This window comes from Emydura macquarii, unplaced genomic scaffold, assembly GCF_026122565.2.
Source record: "Emydura macquarii macquarii isolate MOO-44397 ecotype Brisbane River unplaced genomic scaffold, CSIRO-AGI_Emac_v2 contig_295, whole genome shotgun sequence".
Taxonomy (NCBI): Eukaryota; Metazoa; Chordata; order Testudines; family Chelidae; genus Emydura; species Emydura macquarii.
Window position 1 is genome coordinate 5215001 of NW_027130432.1, and position 23152 is coordinate 5238152.

The window sequence follows — 23152 nt, forward strand, 5'->3', positions numbered from 1 at the left end:
TCTCCCTGAAAAGCTCCTCCCCCTCAGGCCACGGTGCCTGCCCTCCATCTCTTCATTCGTTAGAGCTGTGATAACAGGAATTCCCACAGATGCAGCTTCCTCCAGCACCACCTGAATGGAGGGTGGGTTGGGTTGACAGTCTCCTTAGAAAATCCCAGAGGGGCTGGTGGGAGGATGAAGTGTATGTTTGCCCAGGCCTCCTCCTGGCCCATAAGGAACTAATCCTGCACCAGTGAATCAATGGGAGCTATGGTATGAAGTTGAATGGGCACATGATCAAGCCCACAGTGTCTACTTGTTTCTCTAGATTGAGACTTGGAAAAGATGGGAGATGATTCTGCAGAAGTGTAGCTAACCTAGTGGAGGTGGGGATCAACGGAGAAGAGATCCAACCCGGGGGTCTCTTCCAGAAGCAGATCTGAAGGGGACCACCCACACCATTATTTGAGGGGATCACAAAATATGAAAACATGTAAAATTAAAGGCCAAATCCTGGTCACTTTATTCACACAATCCAACTGATAACACCAAGGGGAATTAGTCAGGATTTGGTAAAAAATATTCTATTATATATTGCCGGTTCAGGCACAAATACACATGTATACACCTATGAATCCCAGCAGTTCAAGATTCCCTACTTCTTGGGCACATAATTCCCTACTTCTGCTCCATAGCCTGAAACTTTATTAAAGTTTTCTCTCTGGCATAATCACTCTTTATGCGCGCTCACACATGCAGGAGGAGATCAGAGTAGAGGGATCCTATTCCAAAAGTTCTGACTGCTGGTCATGGAATTATTTGGACTTTCTATCTGCTCAGCAGTGAGATGCTTTTTTATTTATTTATTTAACTTTTAGCATTAGCTATTTATCATGACCTTAATGGGAACAGTCAAGTTTGCATTGAAACCAGAAAGTTGTAAATGGATTTTTAGCTAGAATGGAAAAATCCAGAGAAACATTTGCTGCACATAGATTTGTAATTTTTTAAACTCTTGCATGTCTGTGGAAATCCAATCTTTCCATGCTTTTGCCTTATCTGGAGTGTTTGTTTAAAAAAAATAAGAATTTATATAAAACTGTAAACTGACAATATGACTTGGGTTTCTTCTAGAATACCAGTCAAATTTGTATGTTCATTTCACCAAGTTAAGCGGTAGCTCCTAGAAAACTGCTAATCTGATTAAATAACTATTAGTGGTATAATATATTTGTCTAGCCGTATATATATCCAATCTGTATTATGCAATACAGAAACTAATTCAAACTGTAGATAAGAAGTTTAAAATGCTAAGTACAGTAAATTCACCAGCGATTGGAAATAACTGTGGGTCAGATAGTGCTACCCTCAAAAAACCTCAAAAAATGGGGCCTGTAGGAGAAAAAACTACTTTTGTAGAGCTCCCCACAAGACAAAGAGGTGAGATTTGTATCCCTGCACACTTGAATGAGTAAGCAGTGTGGTCTACAAAATGCCTGGATCCTGCAAGATACATGAAGATCTACTAGACACCACGGCAATCTGTGTGAGGAACTATGCCTTCTGAAAGCTCCCCCGCAGCTTTCCTGGTCATATTGTCAGAGTCATCCTGGCCAGAGACTCCTCAACCCAGTGCTGTCCCAAGAGACCTTCCCATTAAAGTGGGAGTTTCACAGCATGAAAAAGGCTCTGTAGAAAAGTAAATATACCTCAAGGCTTTACTAAATTTTTAGTGCATTCTGATTGTTGGGGTTAATGGTGTACCTATCACACTGGGCAAACCCTTCCCAACAGTCAGATTCAGATCTCTGCTACACACCCCATACCATGGAGGGCTTTCCAGAGGACAAGGAGTAGATGATGCCTAGCCTCACTCTATCACCACCCCCAAGGGCATCCACAAGCAGAGAGCCACTGTGTGTGAGGATTCTCACAGGACAATCTGATCCTGTATTTCCAAGCATAATCAAGATACTGAAAACCAGCTCAAATTATTGATTTAAAAAAATTAAATGCAGGATTCTTAGATTTACTCCATGGACAACATAGGAAAATATGTCCTTTGCTGTTGATAGATTGTTTCTTCAATTCCTTTCTCTTTTAAAGCATTCCCTGTCTTATGCTTGCAAACCATCTCTGGTAACTGTCAAAGCAGTCCCTTACCTTCCACTCAAAATATAACCAAGTGGTTCCTTTGAACTCAGTACTTTACTTGAACTAACACAGGAGGAATTGTTAGAAGGAAAGAGCCACTTCCTTCAGTTCTTTAGGACAAATTCTGCCCTCAAAAGTGCAGGTATAGCTCTCATGAATTTCCCCAAAAGTCCTAGGTGCATTCAATGGTAGAATGTGGCCCATGGACCTGGGTTTCTAAATCGAATCCCAAAATGCAAATCTGTATGTTAACAATAATACCAGACTGGCTCCTTCATTGTAAGATAGAGAGATCCATTCATATGCAGCTCAACAATACATGGTATATTAACAACAAAACCCACGCTCCTGAATCCACCAATAGTTACCCTTAAACATTTTCGAGTTGCCATAGAAAAGCAAATAAAGCTATTCCATTAGTTATAGTATTCCCTAGTGTAGGTATTCATGATCATATGTAAAGTGCTGCAGATACTGAGGTAATATTATCTATTTAATACTGGCAAGTGTTTAAGGGTGACTACTGTTCTACTAAATCTGACAGATATTTTGAGAGTTCAGTGAAAATAGATGTTTTTACATATTACAAAAATCTGCATTTCTATGCTTTGATAGGTGCTATTAATTAACTGAAAGACAGAAAGGATCATGCCTACCATATGCAATCCATTGCTGTGGATTACACCATCTTGTTCCACAAGGTTTCGTGATATTGTAATAGAAGGAAGGTCCAAGCTCTGTGGAGGAAATTGGGGTGTAAATTCATTTCCTTGTCCAGGCAGCTGGTCGCCTAGACCCTGAAAGGGCAAAAGTATATCTGCCATTCCCAGTGTGGGATCTGACTCAGGAGGGGGCGTAATCGGTGGGATCTCAAACTCTTCATCTCCAAGGCTTGGCGTATGGAATGTCTGCTAAAAAAAAAAAAAAAAAAAAAAAAAAAAAGCAACCACATTAGTGTGCACCATTCTAAATATTCATTTTTGGTTTTGCAAACCAAAGGAATTCTGTACATTCTGTATTATTTAGCTCTCAAATGAAAACTTTGTAAATAACAAATTTTATAAGTTTCATATACATAGGGCTTTGTGGGTCATTCTGATTAAAGATTTAAGTCTCATTATCATATGGTTTTAATGGAGTATCAGTATTAACAGTTTTTTAATGCGTACTTAATTAGCAACATCTGTCTTTGTTGTTAGCCTGAACATCAGCTACACTGGATTTGGCCATATAACAAATTGCCTCTTTATTTATATGTTTTTGAAATAGCATCAACAGCTTACATTATTCTCATGTTTCATAAAATACTGACAATTTTGTAGCGCATATACACCATTAATTCAGTGCTGAATACTGCACATCTTTTGTTTCCTTTTTGCAACTAATAAACATGAAATATTATAATTTGGTTTTTGATTTCCTTTTTACTCCACACATGAAGGATAAATAATAACCCTTTATATATGGGTTATTATTTGGAGCACAGAAATTTATACAACAGCAATGGTAATCACAGTAACTTCCAGTATTTTTTTATGCAAGCCAGCATGTTTGAACAGTAGGTTTGTTATGAAGTAAACACCTGTTAAGATGCCTTGAGCAGAACATTTACTGCCAGTTATCTTTAGGGTTTGTATATGTATATTTCTTTGCGTGTCTGTTTAACATAATCTTTGTTCAACTATAGTCTGGATCTGGCCTCAACATGGCTGACTTTTATTTGGAAAACAAATGAACTATGCTTATTCAGATTTCCTTCTTATGAGCTAAATGAATTTCTGTATATTACTTCAGGTCCACTGCTACTTAATAATAGAAATCTAGTGCTTGAAATTAGGCCATCTTAAATGCACCCAAATCAGGACTATCTCAATGAAACTGGGCAGTTGGCTACCCTAAAAAGGCATTCTGTCTTGTTTCGGGCACGTAACGCTGCCCTGGGATTTATTTGTTTGTATTCATTCAAAATTCTAGTTGAGGGGGGCAAAAACTGTTTAATGTATTATTTACATTGTTTGAAAAAGTGTCTTAATTCCAGTTAATTTTAAAATGATATGTTCAGTGAAAGATCTCATTAACTGCTGTAAATTGTCATCCTTCAAACTGTTAATGATGATATAAATTAATAACCGCTTGAGAGACGATGGAAACTGAAACACAAGTAAAACCTTTGCTTGCATACAGAACCTGTCAGCTGTCATTATTGGTCTCTCACCAGAAATGATGAGGTCCCAGACTGCTACAGTCTGCAAGCGCATAGGGAGAGAGTTTGCTGAGACTCTCGCGGTCTCGCTTGATGCAGAATATGGCAATGTAATAGATTTGAAAGTTGGTCCTGCATTAGACATTTAACTTTCATTGCCATATTACAAAAGGTGTACATTTTCTTACTGTGGAGCTCTGAGTTCACAAACACAAAGGATGGATTGGTCATGAGAAGTGGTTGGCTAATGAACATAACCCTATGGCTGCATTTGCAGTTATTTTGGCACTAATGTGGTCTAGTAACAGATGCAACTGTAATTTGTGACTCATTTGCTACCCCATTACTGCTTAATGAAATCTAACATATCACATTAACAATACGGATAAACACTCATTCTTGATATGTGGCATTTGGCTGTTTTCATTACCACTGTAATTAACACTTGAAATATTATTTCAATAAATATTTAAGGTGCTTTAAAAATGGGTCATGGTAATCATCAAGTCACAGAGCCAGAAAACAAAGCAAATGTGTGGATTCCAAACTTGAAGGTGTTCTAGCACTTACACTGTTATCTCTGTAGGGCATTATTTACTGGAATAAAATGGTCTTTTAGCACTGCGGTGTCCCTATACAAAGTCCTAATGAATAAGCTACGCTCATTTAAATGTAAAAACTGAATAACAAAACACACATTTAATGCAGTAATTGCCACGTTAGGCTCACACTATAATGCAAATATTAACACTTAATCATATTCTTATTCTTTCTTCAAGCAGTGAAATCAGTATGATTAGACTAGCTCTGAAACTCCGTTTTAAGTGTCATATTTATGAGGTAGTAGTAATTATGAGAATGGGATTTTGTTTCATCATCTAAAGGAATAAATCCATTACAATTGTATAAATATATATTGCAACCATATAATAATGCAACATTTTTACAATTTATAAGTAGAGAGATAATCATGAGTAAACTGATAAGTACTTGCATAAAACTAATTCTCACAATATAATTGCTTGAAATAAGTATACATTAAAAAAAAAATCTATAAATGATCCAAGAATGAGGATAAAATAGATGCAATCTAAAAGAAAAAAAAAGTATTCTAGTGATGTAGTCTTAATCCAAATCAATGGGCTATTCAGATTGTAAAAATGGTATGTAATTTCATATTGCAGAAAAGTGTTGTTATAACCAAGACAGTATATTTGTGGGGGGTTATTTTACCAATTGTATTTTTTAAAAGTTATTAACTTTTCAAATATTTAGTTCTTACATGTGTTTTTTTTTAAAGTGTGTGCATGGTTAAATGCCATCTGTACTGAAATGTTCAAAACATTTGTTCCTTTTGATAAAAATGCAAATCTGGAGAACTGTTGTATCAACATATAACAGCCAATGTCTGACACGGTGAATTATCACAGCTGGAATTAAATTGTCTCTGAACAGCTGCTGGCAGCAGAGCTTTCATCAATGTTTGATTCAAATGTAGGAAAGAAATTCTACAGAATGAAACATCATGTTGTCATTACAGATGGGGTTTCTGTTCATTATCACAAATAACATTGGAGCCAGTGCCAAACAATATTCCCTTATCTAAGCAGTCTTGTTGGATAAAAAGAGATGGTGGCCATTGTAAAAATGATTAATAAAATTCTACTCTTAATTTGAATCTTCATCTTTATTGTAACACCTTCTTTGCCACTTACTTCCATACCACTTTCTTTTTTACTATAACGAGAACATTCATGACAGAATTGTCACCTTCAATGAATAAGGTCAAGACTGTTCATTTTTCTAACCTTTCCTTACCCTTGGAAGATTGTTTAGGATATACACCTTATGCACATATTTAATACTTCTTACTACCAGTTTCTGTGTCTCTCTCCATATTCACATATTACACATGCACACACCTCCTTTTTTAGGAAATACATCTTACCATTTATATCCATCTATCCTCATTGGAACAGTAGCTGTTGTTTTCCAGGTCTGATCAAAAGGCAGCTCCATCTGGAGCTGATGTCAATACTACTGCATTGATAGTCTACAAATTGGCTGACAGGAGGTAGTGGTCTAAAAACAACTACACGAACACTCACCGCTCCCCCTCTTCACTAGCCCCACTCCTAAAAGCTAGCAGCCAAACGCATCACCTCAACAACCCAGTCAGCCTCCAACAGTTTAGACCCAAGGCTTGTTCCCAAGCCCACGTCTAAAACTTGGCTGAAAGTCTACTCCTTGTTCCCACAACACAAATGTTGCAGCCAACTAAGTTGTTTTGTTTTCCTAACTTATATGAGTGTTAAGAACCCAAATTAAAATGCTTGTATCTATGACTGAAATTAGCATATTAGCTACTAATGACTTCTACTAGGCTTGATTTCAAAATCTACACCTACTGTGCCTTTTATTTGTTTCCTTCTGTTTATAATTTTTTTCATACATAAAGCAGATTTGTTTCTATTGACATGCTATGTAAGTAACAGCCTTATGGACAGCTAAATTGACTAGTAATGGAGAGCTGTCAGGTTATTTTCTCTCTCATTAAAGTCTTTATTTTGTGCTCCATAAAACACATACAAATTCAGCACTTCACTCCTCATCTGTTGAAAGTCTGTTAAATTATCAAAGCAAACAGCAGAATATGAGCATAGATAAAAAGAAAAGCATCTACCTCATTTGCAGTAAGAAATGCATTATTTGCCTCCGTCATGTTCATGTAGTTGTTATTGTTTCCAAACTGAAAGAAAAATAGATATTTGGCTTTTAATATATGCCATGATAAACCTTTATGACTATACAGTCAAAATATATTCTTTATCCCATCAACTACCCAGAAAAGAACTGCTTCTGAAAAAAAAGATGAGATGTAAATCTGCAGAAGCTCTTTTGGAACTGCTACAGTCACAACCATGCTGGGTGATTCAAATTATTATATTGCTGACTGACTTAGTATGGATCATTTGCATCTCCCAGTTCTGCTCATGCAGGGTACACTCTGTACATGGAATCTGCCCCTTCTCACGTAGAAGGTGGGGTCAGCTGACTCTGCAGCACAACCACCCCTGTTGACGGAGTAATCCACAAGTCCTTTCTCAGAAAGAGGTAATTCAGCCTCAGGCTCCATTAAATTTCTGCAAAGGCCTTCTCACCACCCAGGAGGTCCAGAGGTGAGACAATGCCAGGGGAGTCCCAAGTAGCAGTTTCAATTAGAGCTGATTTTAAAAAAGAAAGAGGGGAGGGAGGGTGAAGGAAATCTGCAAGATTTTTTTTTTTTATGTTCTCCCTCTTTGTCTCACCTCCACCCATTCAAAAATCTGAAATCTTTCATTCACCTCTCATTCCAATGGAGTCACCCTGCCACACAGATGCACAGGGAGATGGCACGGAGATGCCAAAGGGATGGGGGTAGGCGAATTGTGCTTGGGACCCGCCAGGTTTGTGGTGGGCTCAATGGCCCATTCCATTGATGGCCAATTCCTCCCACACATGTGAATGATGAAAGGGGATCCTCATGGAGATTCCCTCCCACAAGCGCTCTTCCTCCAAACTCTGAATCATGGACCTTACTAGCTGACTGTATTAGAAAAATATTTATTCCTTTTAGAGACTAATATGGAAAACAGGATATTAACAGCATTTGGGTAACTGGTGATTTATGTGCACTGCTCTCTTAAATGGCAGTAGTCAGATCTTTGTAGGAAAATAGGTAAACTGGTAACTATCTTTACATGTATTCTCAGCACATACTTGCATTTCATAAACTTTGTTTTTCAAGAACAAATATCATTGGTGTGATTGTGCCACCAGCTGAAACATTAAGCTACAGAGTTTCCAACCTCCTTAAAAAATAGAACCTTAAAAATACAATGAGGCATAGTGAAAAAACATAATAAAAGGTAGCAAATACGGAAAAAGTCCCTATGCCACACTTATGTATGTTATCTATGTTCATTAATGTTGTTGTAAACTTTAATATTTAATACCTAACACAGTATTATGAGCAAGAGTGAAAAAAGATTGCTGAAATCTCTGAACACAACATTAATTTTTTATACACTGTCATTAAAATGGCTTTCTCACACCACAAGAGTTAAGGTTGCATCAGCATTTCTTTCCTGACCGCCTATTTTCTGAGTTTTATAACTCAAATATAATTCTTCATTTGGTTCTTTTTCTTGTCTTACGAAAGTCTCGAGTGCATTTTATTTGAGGTGATTTTTTTTTTTTTAATTATAAATTTTTGGCATTGTAGGGCTCTACAATAAGTGCGTGAGGATAAGGAAATATTCATTTTCACAGCCACACCCATAATTCTCTGCTCCAAATGAGAGAATCCAGCAGTGCTGCCAGAGCTGACTGAATCCATACTGACAAGGGATGTTCTCCACCTTCACTCAGCACTTTGCCCAATTTGTTGCCTGGAGCTGTTGGTGAGGAAGAAGTTTCAGACATTACCCCTCATACCTGCAGCATCAGAGAATGGGTTTAGGGGCAGAAGACTGGGTCTTTTCTTGAAAGGGCTAATTTCCCTTGAAAGACACAAGAACCTTTTCCCAAACTCAAAGATGGGACAACTGCAGCAGCATTGGGAGGAGGGAAGAAAAGGAAGGTGGAGAATGGGATCTGGGTCTCATCCAAAGCTCACTGTAGTAAGCTGTGTGCCCTTCCATTGACTTCACTGGCCTCTAGATCATGCCTTTGGAGATGGCAGAGTTTATAAACAGAACAGGACAGAGCAGGGAAAACTATGGGGAGAAGGAAAAGAAAGTTAATATTAGAGAGTAAAATCCCCATCCCAAAATACAAAACTGTAGTCAAGTATTTAAAGAAGCAATTCACAAATTCTTTAATCTAGGATTCTTTAGTCTAGTCTAAGCAAAACTGATGTTTATGGCATACATATACTTTGCCATAACTACAACTAACTATATATCTAAAGATGATGTAGATATAAACTTCATCCAGGGGCTTAGTTTTTAGAGTTGGCCATTGCACATTCACAGTAATTTTTTTCCAGCTAAGATTTTGCACGGATTTTTAGCATAGACTTAGTACAGACATGCACAGCAGTGAGATCAACATGACAGATTTTCTCATGTCAGTGAACCAACAACTGAGAAGGATTTACATGAAAAACTCTAATGGCTCCAAAGGAGCTGTTCTTCTCTATAGTAACAAAAAAATCACTTTTTAAAATAATATCTAAATACAGTCATGTACAATAGAGTAGAGTGATTCTATCACAGTCTACTGGGTAGACCCAAATTCAACCCTGCTATAAATGAGCATAGCTTTCCTGAGACTGCACCTTCTCACAACAGGAGTGTTTTTGGTTGTATACCTACACAAAAATTAGAATGATGTATTGTCTTGGTCTTCATATACTTAAGTACAACATAGGCTGTAACAGCTCTGAATGCCATACCATTTTTTCTCAATTTTATGCTCTTGAAGTGAAACAAAAGACAATTTACAGATTGAAAATTATGTCATTAAGAATGTGGAACAAAATGAGAAAACAAGGAAAGTCAAAGTGCAGGTTGCAACTATATCTTTAACTTGCTCTATTGCAGCTCTTATTTTATATAATTTCAGGAACTGACCTCAGATCCTTCAGTAGCTATGCTTTTGTCAGTGTGTAGCACAACTTCGACATTATTTAATTGTAGATTTTTGTCTGTGAATTAGAAATCCTTTTAAGACAAACTATGTATTATCAGTGAGCATTTTTAAGATTAAACTTACTTATCTCATAGTACCTACAATGACACAGGAAAATAAAACGGTTATCTTAAGGAACTAAACAATTCAAAAAACAAATTAAGCTTAGAGTGAAATAAGAACTGGGTTAGAAATCCTCTTCTGAACAGTTAGTATGCGAATGTAATTACTGAAGAAACTACAGCTAATCAGCTGTGAATTGTATCCATTAATTAGTATTTGCCCTGGAGAAATGAGAAAAATCAGTAACAATGTTAACACCGCAATGCACTGATGAGTACTGAAACACAGGGCCCTCAGCATTTAGTCAAGCAGGTGGCTCCAATGGTCCAAGTAATTTTAAAAGCTCTCACCTGAAGTGCAGAGCTGGAATTATAAAGCACTTCTTCCATATCTTTTGTATCTATATAAAGCTATAATTAATGGCTTTTAATTTAGAAACACTTTGTGATCAGCTGGGAACAGTTATAAATCATTCTAAATAGAACAAGGAGTTCTATTCTATTTTAGTAAAATATTTAATTTAGAATAGATAGGCAATTCAAATGTTTTGTGTGAAATGAGTCAACACCTTTCTCCATTTGTTTTTGGGGACTCACTTGCCTAGACTAACAACCAGTTGTCTATATACTTGAAAACAGGGTGCAAAATGAGGACTAGACCCTGCAATTCAATTCGCATGGGCACACCCCTTGTGAAGCCCTATTGATTTCACTGACTAGGGTATTGAGGTGGATCCAGCTGCAGGATCTAGCCCTGATGCCTTACTGTTTGAGTTGACCCATGTGCTGTTATTTTTAAAATTACTTAGTAATAATAGTCACTAATACCTTGTACTGTATGGTATCTTTCACCTGAAAATCTCAAAATACCCCTGAATACCCTGAATAAAAGTCTCTGGAACAGTACAAAATATTATCCCAGTTATACAGAAGCAGAGATCCTATAAGTGACTTTTCCAGGTCACACAGCAAGTCAGGGGCCTAGTTGAAAAAAGAACCAGTTTTATTGACTGCCAGTCCTGTATTTGACCCACTAGCCCATACTTGTTTGATTCCAAGAACCACAAAGTCTAGTTCCACTTCTGATTGAGGTTTTACATACACACACCGTCTCACTTTTCTGATGGAGCAAAAGAAACTATATGTGCACCCTAATTTCATGCAATGCATTGAAGAAGAAAAGCAGGTAAGGTAATCCTTTTGAATAAACTGTAGATCATCTCTTTCATTCATTCTGCATGTGCAATGCCCATTCAAGTCAGTGGGAGCTTTGCATTAGAACTGATTACATAATTTGGTCCTAGGTCCTTAAAACTACAACAGTCCTTGAGGTGAAATAGCCATGGATTTAAGTGGGGCCAGGATGTCACGCAATCATGAGGTTTTTTGTTTCCACCTTGGGGAATGGTAAGAAATCTCTTGTAGTCCATTATCAGTGCCAATCCAAAGCAGTCAAGTAATATCTATTCAGTATACCAGCAGTAGCCCATTGCCAGTCTTCTCAATTACATTCTTTCAATTACAAAGCTTGAATCCAAATGTCTAATCTCACTACACACTGCAGTTTTTTAAATTTGTTTTCCCTATATTAGATTAAAGTTTCTTCCCCACCCTGCAATTCTTGTCCTAATGGACAAGCTCAAATCAGCCCAAGGAGCATGCCTAGGATTTAAATATTGGGCTAGCCTCCCCTTTCTTTTAACCTTTATCCCTTTATTTTGCAGTATTGCCAACCTCAGACACTCACAAATCCCAAAACATCATGAGGTTGGCTTAAAAATCACAAGAGTTTATAATAATAATAATAATAATAATTTTGAGTTCTTCTTAAACATGACCATATTTGCACAGCTGTACCAATAAGCCTCAAAATTGGAAAGTATGCAAAACATGGGTAAGAATAATTCGCTCTAAAAATATACCATGATTTTCAGAACATAAAGTATGAGTGGGATGGGGTAGCAGTTTAGATAGGTACAGTGAAATCCTGGTCCCACTAAAGTCAAAGGTAGTATGGCCACCAACTTCAAGAGGGCCAGTATTTTACCCGTAATACTTAGTAATTCTTAAATAACAACTGAACTGTACACATTACCATCCTTTTAACCACCAAAACCATAGTAAAAATCTGTTTTGAAAATTACTGAATAAAAATGAACATTTAGTCTTGAGTGAACTCATACCTGGTATTCACACTAGAAAGAAACAGAGAAATACAGTAAGTAACTTGAAGATACACAAATGGATAAATTTTTCAAAATGCCACCCATCTGCCTCAACAGGTTGGGGAACTTGATGGGGCTGGTGGTGAAACAGAACAGTCCCAGCAGCGAGGGAGGAAGACACTTGCTAAGGGACATTAGGTAGCTTCTCCACCCCAGAAGAGGGCGCTGATTGGCCAGCAAATCACAGCTCCCAGGATTTAACATGGAGTTCGGGCCACGTGGAGCCTCTTTCAGCTCCATTCTAACAGCCCCAACCTTACCCACCCCAAGCTAGGAATGGAATCTGGTCTGAGAGATATTGTGAGTCTAGCCAATCACTCCTTGTGGGTCAGGAAGGGATTTTTTCTCCCATGGGCCATTTGGCAGAGGATCAGGAGCTTTTTGCCTTCCACACAGCACCTTCAAGCCATAGCAAGTTAAGTAGGAACGCACTTAATATCTAACTGCCATACTTGGGTTGAGTTGTTTATTTGAAACTTACAGCTGGTTTCCAGCATGGATAAAAGACTAACATGAACAGGTCCCAAATGTAAAAGACCTGGGATTTTGGTGATAGGCCTTGGGCTCATGGGATAAGGTGAGACCTTGTGGCCTTCACAGGCTGAGATCAAACCTTGTGGCCCTCGTGGGTAGAGTCCTAACACTTCAGCATCCTCTGTTCCTTTCACCGGGAGGTTGGGGGGGAGGGGGGGGCGCGGCGGGGAGTCCTAGGACTCAGAGACAGCTGAGGTGAGCCTATCTCAAGTTACATGTTATATAGTAAGGAGCCCTTTAACCCCAACATAGGAACCAATTAAATGCCTGGTACAGTAAACTGTGGGCAATGGGTGGGTAATAGGGTGGGCGGATAGCAAGTGTGAAAAAATCAGGACAGAGATGGGGGTAACGGATGTCCTAAATATCAGGACTATTCCTATAAAATCAGGACATTTGGTCACCCTAGCAGGTAATGCCCCTCTTCTGTGTTAAAGTTTAATAAAAGTTGCAGCCTGCCACTTAATTCCAAGCATGTGTCTATCCTCATTTTGCTGCCGTGTCTGCATCAAAATGCTTAGGTTACTTAAGACCCTAGGTCCAATGGATTTTCAATGAATTTAGGCCCCTAGGCCACTTAAGTGCCTTTGAAAATGTTGCCCAAATGTCTTCTATGGAACAGAAACAAAGTTTTTTATAGTCATAGTACTTTTACCCTCAGCTGTGAAACATGACTCACCAAGCAAACCTATTACATATTCCTAGTCAAACTCCTATTGTTAGACTAACCATGCAAACATAAGGAACAAAAGGAGAAGCTTTTGTTCCAACAAAGAACAAAAACAAAACCTGGCAATCAGAATAAGCAGCAAAGCAGTGCAAATTACATCACAATATGTCAAGACAATGAATGGGACCACTGGTATATTAACTGAACATATAGTGAGTTGGAACAAAATATATTTATCCCGTTTGAGAAGAAAAGTTTGTAATTCTGTATTCAAAGAATAAGTGGATATGTCATACTTTTCTTACATAATAGATATGTTGAATCCCTTCTTTAGATAAAAATGGAACTCATATTTAAGTATGATTCAACAACCAGTGCCTTCATAATTATTAGTAAATGAATATCCAAAATAAATATTTAGGGCCCAATATTTAATGGGTTCTCAGTCTGGTCTCTAAATGCCAGATTCTGCAAACCCTTACTCATACTCCTGCAAACTCTCACTTATAGCCTCATTGACTTCAATGGGAGTAGGTTTGTAAGTAAGCATTACATAGTTGGTTGTAGTACTGGGTCCTAACAAAGCAATCTCAATGAACTGCAGGTGTAAATGATAGAATTCAGACAACTATCTAATTTGTGTGCACAAATATTCTTTGCATCTGCATTTTTGGTAGACAGACGTCCACAATCTATCATTTGTGCTCTAATTTCATTGCTCTTGTAAAACAGCAACCTCAACTGAATTCATTGGCAGCATCCCTGGAATAAAGTTAGAAGTCATATTTTTAAATGTGGCCATTAATTAAATTATATGCATTCATTTCATACAGAAAAGTATCTATTTACACACGTATACATATATTTGTGCAAACAGATATTATATATAATTATTATTATGGCAAAGATCTCAGTTCTATCTTCATTTTTGGCAAATTAATTCCTGAGAGGTTACACTATCTTTATGAATAAAAAGAAAGATAATGATCCCAAAAGATGTAATTATAGACCAGAACTAAATTACTTTGCAGGTCTAAGTACTGTATCTTAATAATTCCACTAGAGAACATCTTCACTGCATTTGGGCAGATTTGATTTTGCTGCCTGACCAATAATTACAGCTTTGGCAAATACAATGTCTGATAAGGACATCAATTAAGAATGAGCATTGTGTTATTAAAAAAAAAAATCATCATGTTCACAGCCTGTCTGATTGAATGAAATGCCAAATTAAATTAATGGAGATTGCTAAGTCTAGCTAGCTGGTGGGGAGCCATGCAGAAAGTGGGACAGCATAGACAATAAACTGTCTGTAATTAAAAGATGAGACGCTGGACTAATGCTACTTCAGCCTGATTACTCCAAACACCACAATGTACACTAAAATCATTCTGACACCAAAGTGTGAGGAGTGTGAGGAGGTTTTGATGAACTAACATCTGCGAACATCAATGTCCTAATCAAATGTATTAAATGCTACAGAAAATTATAAACTAAATATTATTTGTTCCCATCATGAAAAACAATTTCCTTCTTTAGTTCACACAACAGTAACACAAAATAATTCACCAACAGTTACTACCTATCCATCTAATTTTTTAAGTATTGCCTTCACTGTACGTATAGTGGACATATAGCTCCTGGAACCATGAATCATGGGAGCATAGCATTCTTAGATGTACTTCCCTGAAAGAGCAAGTCCCCACAAACCATTTAAATGCTTCAGAAGCTTTAGGTTATATTGCAAATTATTTCATTTTATGTTTTGCAATTAAAAAGGAAGAGGCAAATTTGGCTCTAAAGTTCACTGATGTAAATCTACAGTAACTCCGCTGGTCTCAATGGAGTTACTTGGGATTACACTGTTATAACTGAGTGCGAAATCTGGCCCAAACCTTTTAAGAATTAAGAAAAATTAAAAGGGGATATCACTCCACCTCAGAGTGAATCCAAAATGGTGCCCTGGATACTGTGGCTGCTTGAGGACCCTGAAATCTTTGTACTGTGTCTTGCAAGATAGCAAAACTTCTGACTGAAGCAAATGGTAAAATTACAATAAACCCTATGGGTGATGGGTAGAACAATAGATAAGTCACAGAAACTCAACATGGAGAAACTTGGAGGTTCAGGAGGTAAGGGGGTTTGGCGAGAAATAACCAACCAGTCTTCAGAGGGGGTCTGAAGAAGTCAGGCAGAGGATACAATGAGGGATGGTGAAAAAGGGAGGCTGGAATTATTATGCAATGGCTAACAACCCTCTATTTAGTAAAAATAATATGTAATCAAAAGTGAACATTTGCATGTATTTGCATGAAGTACTAACTAGATCATTAGTCAACAAGCAAGATTATGGTATACTTACTGAGTTTATCCTTCCTGCATTTCTACATGTATATTGAAAGCTCATGCAATTTACCTTCAGAGATCCACTGAGGCATATTAAGATGAAAATAATTTAATTCTAACTTTGTGAGACATATCATTAAAAATACATGTTAACATACAGAATCATATATTCTTTTCTTCAAGCAGAGTCATTTCCTGTTGGCATCTCCCCACAAATTTTCCACAGGAAGACATTAGAGAACTTTGTAAAAGATGACAGTTCATACCAGAAGCTACTCAAGATTTTTTTGGCCAAAAATATCCAAGCCTTAATACTATTATCAACCCATCCACATAGAGAGCTGCTATATTTGCAACCTGATTACTCCTCCATTGCTCAAAAATCAGGTGTGAAATGCTGGCCCCACTGAAGTCAATGGGAGTTTTCACATTGACATCAGTGGGGCCAGGGTTTCACCCCAGATAACTTATCTTGACTAAAACTATGCCAGTGATCTGCAACTAAGCCAACAATGTCCAGGTAAACAGCATCTCTTAAAATAACTACAGCATTTTCTAAAGCCCCAATTCTGCAATCACATTTGCACATGCTCAGCTTTAAGCACTTGAGTAGTCCCATTAATTCATTAACGTTAAGCACATGCATAAGTGTTTGAAGGATCAAGGTTTTATGCAGAACCATAGTTGTTTTAAAATTTGCTAGGGTTGGCTTGACTTCAATGGCACTACTCAAATTTTAAAGTAGAGCATGTGTATAAGTGTTTGCAGTACTGCAACCTAGAGTTTGTTCATTGTTTTTTATAACCAAGGAAGAAAATCTCCTTGAGACAAAATTATTTTTGTAAGGTCTTGAAGACGACAGTGGTAAATTAAATTATATTAATACATTCCCCATCTCTATCAAACATACTGTTTGCAAAACTAAAGATTTAAAAATTTTCAGCAAGTAATTTAAGTGAACATATTTAAAATTACTTTAAAAAGCCTTTAGCCGGCAAGTAAAATCTTCAACAATAAAAAACAAAAACTTGACACTCTCTCTAATTCTAGCCAAATTGTTTAATATGAAATCCTTCTTCAGTGAATTCCATGGCCAACAGAAGTAACTAAATTATATTTTGCCAAATATGGGACTGTTGTACTCTTGGAACAGTAAAATGAGGAATATTTAATGGTCTCAAATTATAGCCATTTTCAGTTCCTATAAAAATTACTATCTGTAGAAAGAAGTTTCTTTGTATAAAAAGACATATAATATGAGTTTTGTTTGGCTTGCACTGAAGTTATACAGTATGTGCTATTGCAATCCTCTTACGCTAATTTGTGTAGCACTGTATCTCACATCATAGTTGTGTGAATTAAATTATTAAATCTAATAAATCAGTTTATATCAAAGGTTTTTTTGGTTAATTATCATTAAATTAGTTTACTTCATTTCAAAGATGACCTAAAGTTTATCTCATAGATAAAACCTTTGTTTTGTATTTGTTGTCAAGTGTTCAGAGAGTGCCAATTTACCATCTTATATGTTTGTATTCTGCGCCTGAGTCTCCATTCTATTACACTGCTTTTCTCCACTGACTTCAAAAGAGCTATACAGGTATAAAGCTGGTGTAATGGAGCAAAGAATCAGGCACTGTATTTCTGTGAGAGTATATCTGTCCATCCATATACCCACCTACACTTTAAAATCACATTATATATTTTTTTCCTTTCAGAGGTTAATACAAATTTTAAACTTAGCTAAACTAGGTACTCTAAATTTCATATAAAAATGATCCCAATAAGATCAACAGATGTTATTTCAAGGAGTTCTATTGTACAGTCACTGTAATCACATCTTGTCGCTACTTGAGGCTTAAAACACTTTCAAGACCAAATGCCGAGATAAACACACACACACACACACACACAATAACACAGACAGGGAGAGAGGCTATTGTTACTGGCACAATACATTTTTAAAAATATATATTAAAACTTGAGAAATGTATTTTAATGTTTTCATTGCGTTGTTAATTTTAGCCTAATTTTGCTTTTCAGAAATTTTTCACTGATGAGTTATGAAACTGTTTAATGATTAATCTCATGAGCCCATGTCTGTGTGTTGGAGTCAGTTGTATTGTATGTCAAGGAAGGGAATGTACAGCAAAGTAACAGAAAGCCTTCGCTCACATGGAAAAACATCTTGATTACATACATTTTGCTATGACTTTAGGATGGCCTGCATTCCCACAGGGAAAAGTTTTTATCAAACGAATAATCTTATAGGTTTAATTTGTTCTCTGTATTTTATCAGTAATATTTATTTATCTAAAATCTTCCACCAAGAAATAGCTCACATGAGATATAAAATTTCATTCCTGATGAGGTGCAGGGGCAGGCGGAATTTAAATTACATTCTGTAACTTCTCTAAAGAGCACAAGCAAGAATAGGGCCCTATTCTTCCCTTCCCACAGAACCCCATCTACAGGAGGGTGGAAACTACTCCAACCTCTGTGAGGTTTCCAAACAGAGAAGGACTAGCAGTCTCACAAAACAGATGTGGCTGGCAAATTCTGTGGAACACAAGAATCTGCAAGAAAGATCCATTGAGTTGTGCTTGGCCTAACACTGGGATCGCCTACCCTTTCCCTTTGCTCTGAGAGGCTACAAAGTCCAATGCAAATCACAGTGGAGTCAGTGGCAGTCTTTTACTAGATTTTAATGGGAGTTGGGTTTGGCCTGATGGCTGTTTAGCTACTCCAACTGTGGCTGTGCCTTCTCTGAGGAGTTCAGAAATCACGCAGAGGGTCAGTGGTTTCCACCAGATTTCTGCTCCAACATCTGCTAGGTCCTGCTCCCCTTTCCATGGTCCTCCTCCTATTGGCCAGTACAAGTAGAGCAGATCAATGATCAATTAAATACACTGTTTCAACTGTTTATTTTTAATTGCTCTGACTGTAACCCAGAGACAGCGCCTTAAAAAAAGCCATACCATAAAATATGGAATCATCTTCATCATGTGAACATTTGGGGTTTGGCCTTCATCTTCAAGGCACTAAGTTAACACAATCAAGGCATTCATCAGGTGTACCTCTCATATTTACTTTAGCATTTTATATAAGCTGTCTAAGCATTGAATTTAAGTATTTCTTAACATAATGACAGCATTTTATTCTTAGAATCCCAAGACATAGTTTTATCCCACTACATTCAAGATTACCGTAACATTTTCTCACATGAATTTAAAGTGATGTGATTATTCTGCGAATTGGTCTATAAGCAGCTTTTCTTAGAATCTTATATCAAATTTCACTCACTTCAGCGAAAATTGTAAATTCCATTCTGGACTATGATTCAATTCTACTACACAGTAGCAAATTATATCAAGTTTTAAACGTAAAATTGATAGAGAAAGAGTGAAGCACATGTAGACATTTTATAATCATCATAATGGAAGATTAGTCAAGCCACATTTATACTAAATACAGTACAATAATGCAATCTTCAATATCTCATTTTTTAGTCACGCTGACGATATAGTTCTTTTCATTTTTTTTCTGTGATGACAGTCTCCATTTTAGCAAACAGTACACAGCATCAAATGAAAAATTAGCACATTTTATCTTACTTGTTAAATCTTATATTAATTCTACTTCATTGTAGACAAGCCTGCAACTAGTAACAGTGATGGTAGCTCACTGCATTGTAACCATGACCCTATAATGAACATGTTAGAGACAGAGGAGCAGACTTAGAACAATTCCAGAGTTAGAATTCCCCAACTAAAATGATCATGGAGAAATGAGGGACCTTTTCTCCTTCCATTCCCCCATAATATCCCTCCAGGGGCTTGGGGAATCTTTCCGTCTCTTAATATTATTATACATTATTTATTTACAATAGCACGTACTATTTGCTAGGTGCTTCGCAAATATTCAAGAATGTCTGTCCCTGCTCCAAAGAGCTCATAATCTAAAGGAAAGACACACAAGCAGTCAGAGGGTATTGGAAGTGGAGTATCAGGAATCCATTTATATGTAACTCTTCCTGATTTGCTACAGGCAACAGAGAAGAAATGGACCTTTAAGGGGGACTTATATGTGAATAGGGTTGGAGCTTTGCAGATGAGCTCAAGCAGGTCATATCATGCACAGAGGGTCGCATGGAAGAAGTCACTGAGGTGATGGTACAAGAAGTTGACAAACGTGTAGTCCAGGCTGAGAACCTTGCCACTGAAAGAGATTTTCAAATATTAACGTTTTAAAAGGTAACCCATAAAATTATCTTCTTTGCTACACTTGGTTTCTAATATAGGGAAAACAATATAAGCCCTAATAAACAATGGACAAACTATATAGCTGTGACTATTAAATCCTAAGGCAAAGGGCACTTCCTTATAGAGGTGCATAAAGGTAAAGTATTTTTATTGGGATTTTTGGTCCATGATTTGGATAAGAAAATAAGTGAGTATTCCCAAGGACAGAGCCTCACCACTCACCCAAATCTCTACTTGAGGCTGATTTGAGTTTAAGAAAAAAAAAGTTGAAACAATCTTCCATGGGAGTGACTTCACATTACTTCCTCCTGTTTCTTTATCTTGCATCATCAGCCTAAAATCTGCAGAATTCCTTCAGACTCGCAAAGATTTGAGAATGTAAAACATGTTGTAGACAACACTCTTAAAACAATAAAGTTGGCCATCCATGAAAATGCTTTTATCTGAGATCTTTTCCTCCCTCTTCTACATTAAGTACAGAGTGACTGTAACAGCTAGTATTAAGAAAAAGAGGAGGAAGAAACAAGTCCTCAGTTTCATAAGGGCTGCTAGGACAAATTAATATTCAAGTGAATCTGGTAATGGTAATATTACAAAGAGACTCTAAAGAAAAAAGAAACTCGTGGAAAATCAAACTGCAAGCAACCTTTTGTGCAAGGGTCAAAGGGAGGAAAACAAGGAATATTAAAGAAAAGCCCGAATAAACACTTGCAAGTAGTGGTAGCAGTGAGGAAAGGGGGACAGAGGTAATTTGCCCACATGGATTAAGCAATAATCTTTGATTCACATGTTTGTAGTACTATTGTGTTACTGAACGTCTTCTGCGGCTATACTATTTACTACAAAAAAAAGTAAAAGAGTATCACTTTTCATGCTTAGAATACAAAGAGATCATCTTCTGATCACAGGAAGAAATTGCTATCACATTATACTATTTAACCAAATAGTGTCTGTATGTATGTGTGGGAACGCGTGTGTGCACACACATGCAAACATGTGTATGACAATTACATTAGTTTCAAATAGCCGTAGCCTATACAGGATACTTCAAAAATAGATTACTAGACTACCTAAACAACAGATTTTTTCGGGAATGGCGAGTCTTATGTTCCTATGGAAGCCTTTTGGCATCCTTGAGTGTAGGCTAACTAACTCTCACTATCATCTTTCCCCTCTGCCAACTTGCCTTCTACAAAGGTTAGCTTCAGGGAAGATGGGCGCTTTGTTGATCTTCTCCATTACCTCTGCAGTCTCAGTCACATCACGGGTTCTATGTGTTGCTGCTCTACACCAGTCTTTGTCTCCTTCAGTGCTACACTGTGGACACTTTCTTTCTGAGTTCAGCTTATTAGTCCCACAGTATTCAGCCTCTTTAATGGACTTTTATTATTAGGATCTCAATGATGAAATTTCACAAGAAATAAGAAACATTTATATATCTCCAAAACTATAAGGGAGGTCAAACCCAGTACGTTTGTACAGTACTGCTCTAAAGCATAAAGGATTTACAGTCCCGTTTCTTCACATAGCTTGTTCGGTCATCTAAATATTGTTGTCAACATTCAGAATTTTAAACAAGCAACAGCAACAAGGAAATAGAATTTTTAATGTATCTATAGCATGCAAGGAAAAGTCATAGGTAGTAGTCCATTTGTGCCACATGGTAGTGGACATTTGAGTTGAAATCCTGGTTTCCCTGAAGTAAATGGCAAAACCTGCATTGACTTCAATGGGTCAGAATGTCACTGCTGCCCTTCAGAACCATATTTTCAAAAAAACCTCAGCTTCCAGTTAGGGACCAACGTAACTGGCCAGATTTTCAAGAAGTCAGTGTGCTGGATGCTGAATTCTTCTGAAAATCTGACCCTTATTTATTTAAATGGGAGATACACTCTTTTGTAATCTGTCCATTAGTTTGTATAGCACTCATCCCTAACTAAAATAAAACTGCATGTACCATATATTAAACATTATCATCAGCACTGATTAAAATTTATACAACTGCTAGATAGATTATGCTTTACTATACTGCACTTCCAATGAGCCTATGAGAGGGAATTAGGATTAGTACAAACAGAATTATACATGTAAGAGTTTAAATTTAAAGAAAAAGATCTGGCTTATATCAAGTTGACACTTTCAGATAAGATACTGCATTATAACAGGTTATACTTGCAATAATAATTTTGATTGGCATATAATTTTTACTAACTACTGCTTGGCATCCATCCAGAATGTGCAGTGTATCATAAACTGTTATGAAAGATATCGCTGTATTGTTCAATGTTTACAGTGTGCTTTATTTTGTAAATGGGAGAGCTAGCAGAAGTATTAAACAGTTTAGCTTTAAAAAGAGTATCTCTTTTCCCTACAAAAAGTAGTATTTTACTAAAGGCAGGTGACAATTTTGTTCAGAAATGCTCATATTAAGACTAAATAAACTTTCAGTGGTAAAAATGTGATTGCTTTGTTCAGCTGCTCAAACAGATTTCTCTCTTTGCTATATTTGCATATTTCTGAATATTTTCTCTCAGACCCACACGTTTTTGTTAGCAAAATCAATTTTCTGTTGGACAAAAAGTGAGATTTGGTCTAATGATTTTAAGCTTTTAAATAAACATGAACTGACTTGATGTAAAAAGCTTCCCTTTTAAGAAAAGAATCTTGCTGTTTGGAAAGAAAAGAATTCTTTGCATCCATGGATATCAATTGTCAGTAACACATTTTAACATGCAAAAAGAAAAAACAAAACAAAAAGGGCAAACCAAAAAGAACTGCAACCTAATTACATACCTACAAATACAGATTTAATTTTTGAGGAACATTATGTTCCAAAGTCAATGTTTATATGCACAAAGCGTAAGAAACACCAAAATATGATATAAAACTTTTATTGCTGCATTTCTCAAGTAACATACAGTACTCATGTTTATGAAATAGCTTCCTCTGCACCTGAAAAGAAGGATTGTTCTGAAATTCAACAGTTCTGCAGAATCCTTAATAACAAACACTATCCACATGCAGTTTTTCCAGGCCTGCTCTAC

At 36.8% G+C, this 23152-nt stretch overlaps 1 protein-coding gene across 1 annotated transcript in view; it reads right to left on the minus strand.

The window, feature by feature from the left end:
- Positions 1–23152, minus strand: part of TOX3 (TOX high mobility group box family member 3) — an 80967-nt gene that overhangs the window by 19214 nt on the left and 38601 nt on the right. Inside the window, exons 2-3 of the mRNA XM_067549765.1 lie at positions 7020–7085; positions 2790–3044 (exon numbers count right to left, since the gene is read on the minus strand). Coding sequence (XP_067405866.1) covers positions 2790–3044; positions 7020–7085 — 321 coding nt within the window. The remainder of the gene's footprint in view (positions 1–2789; positions 3045–7019; positions 7086–23152) is intronic.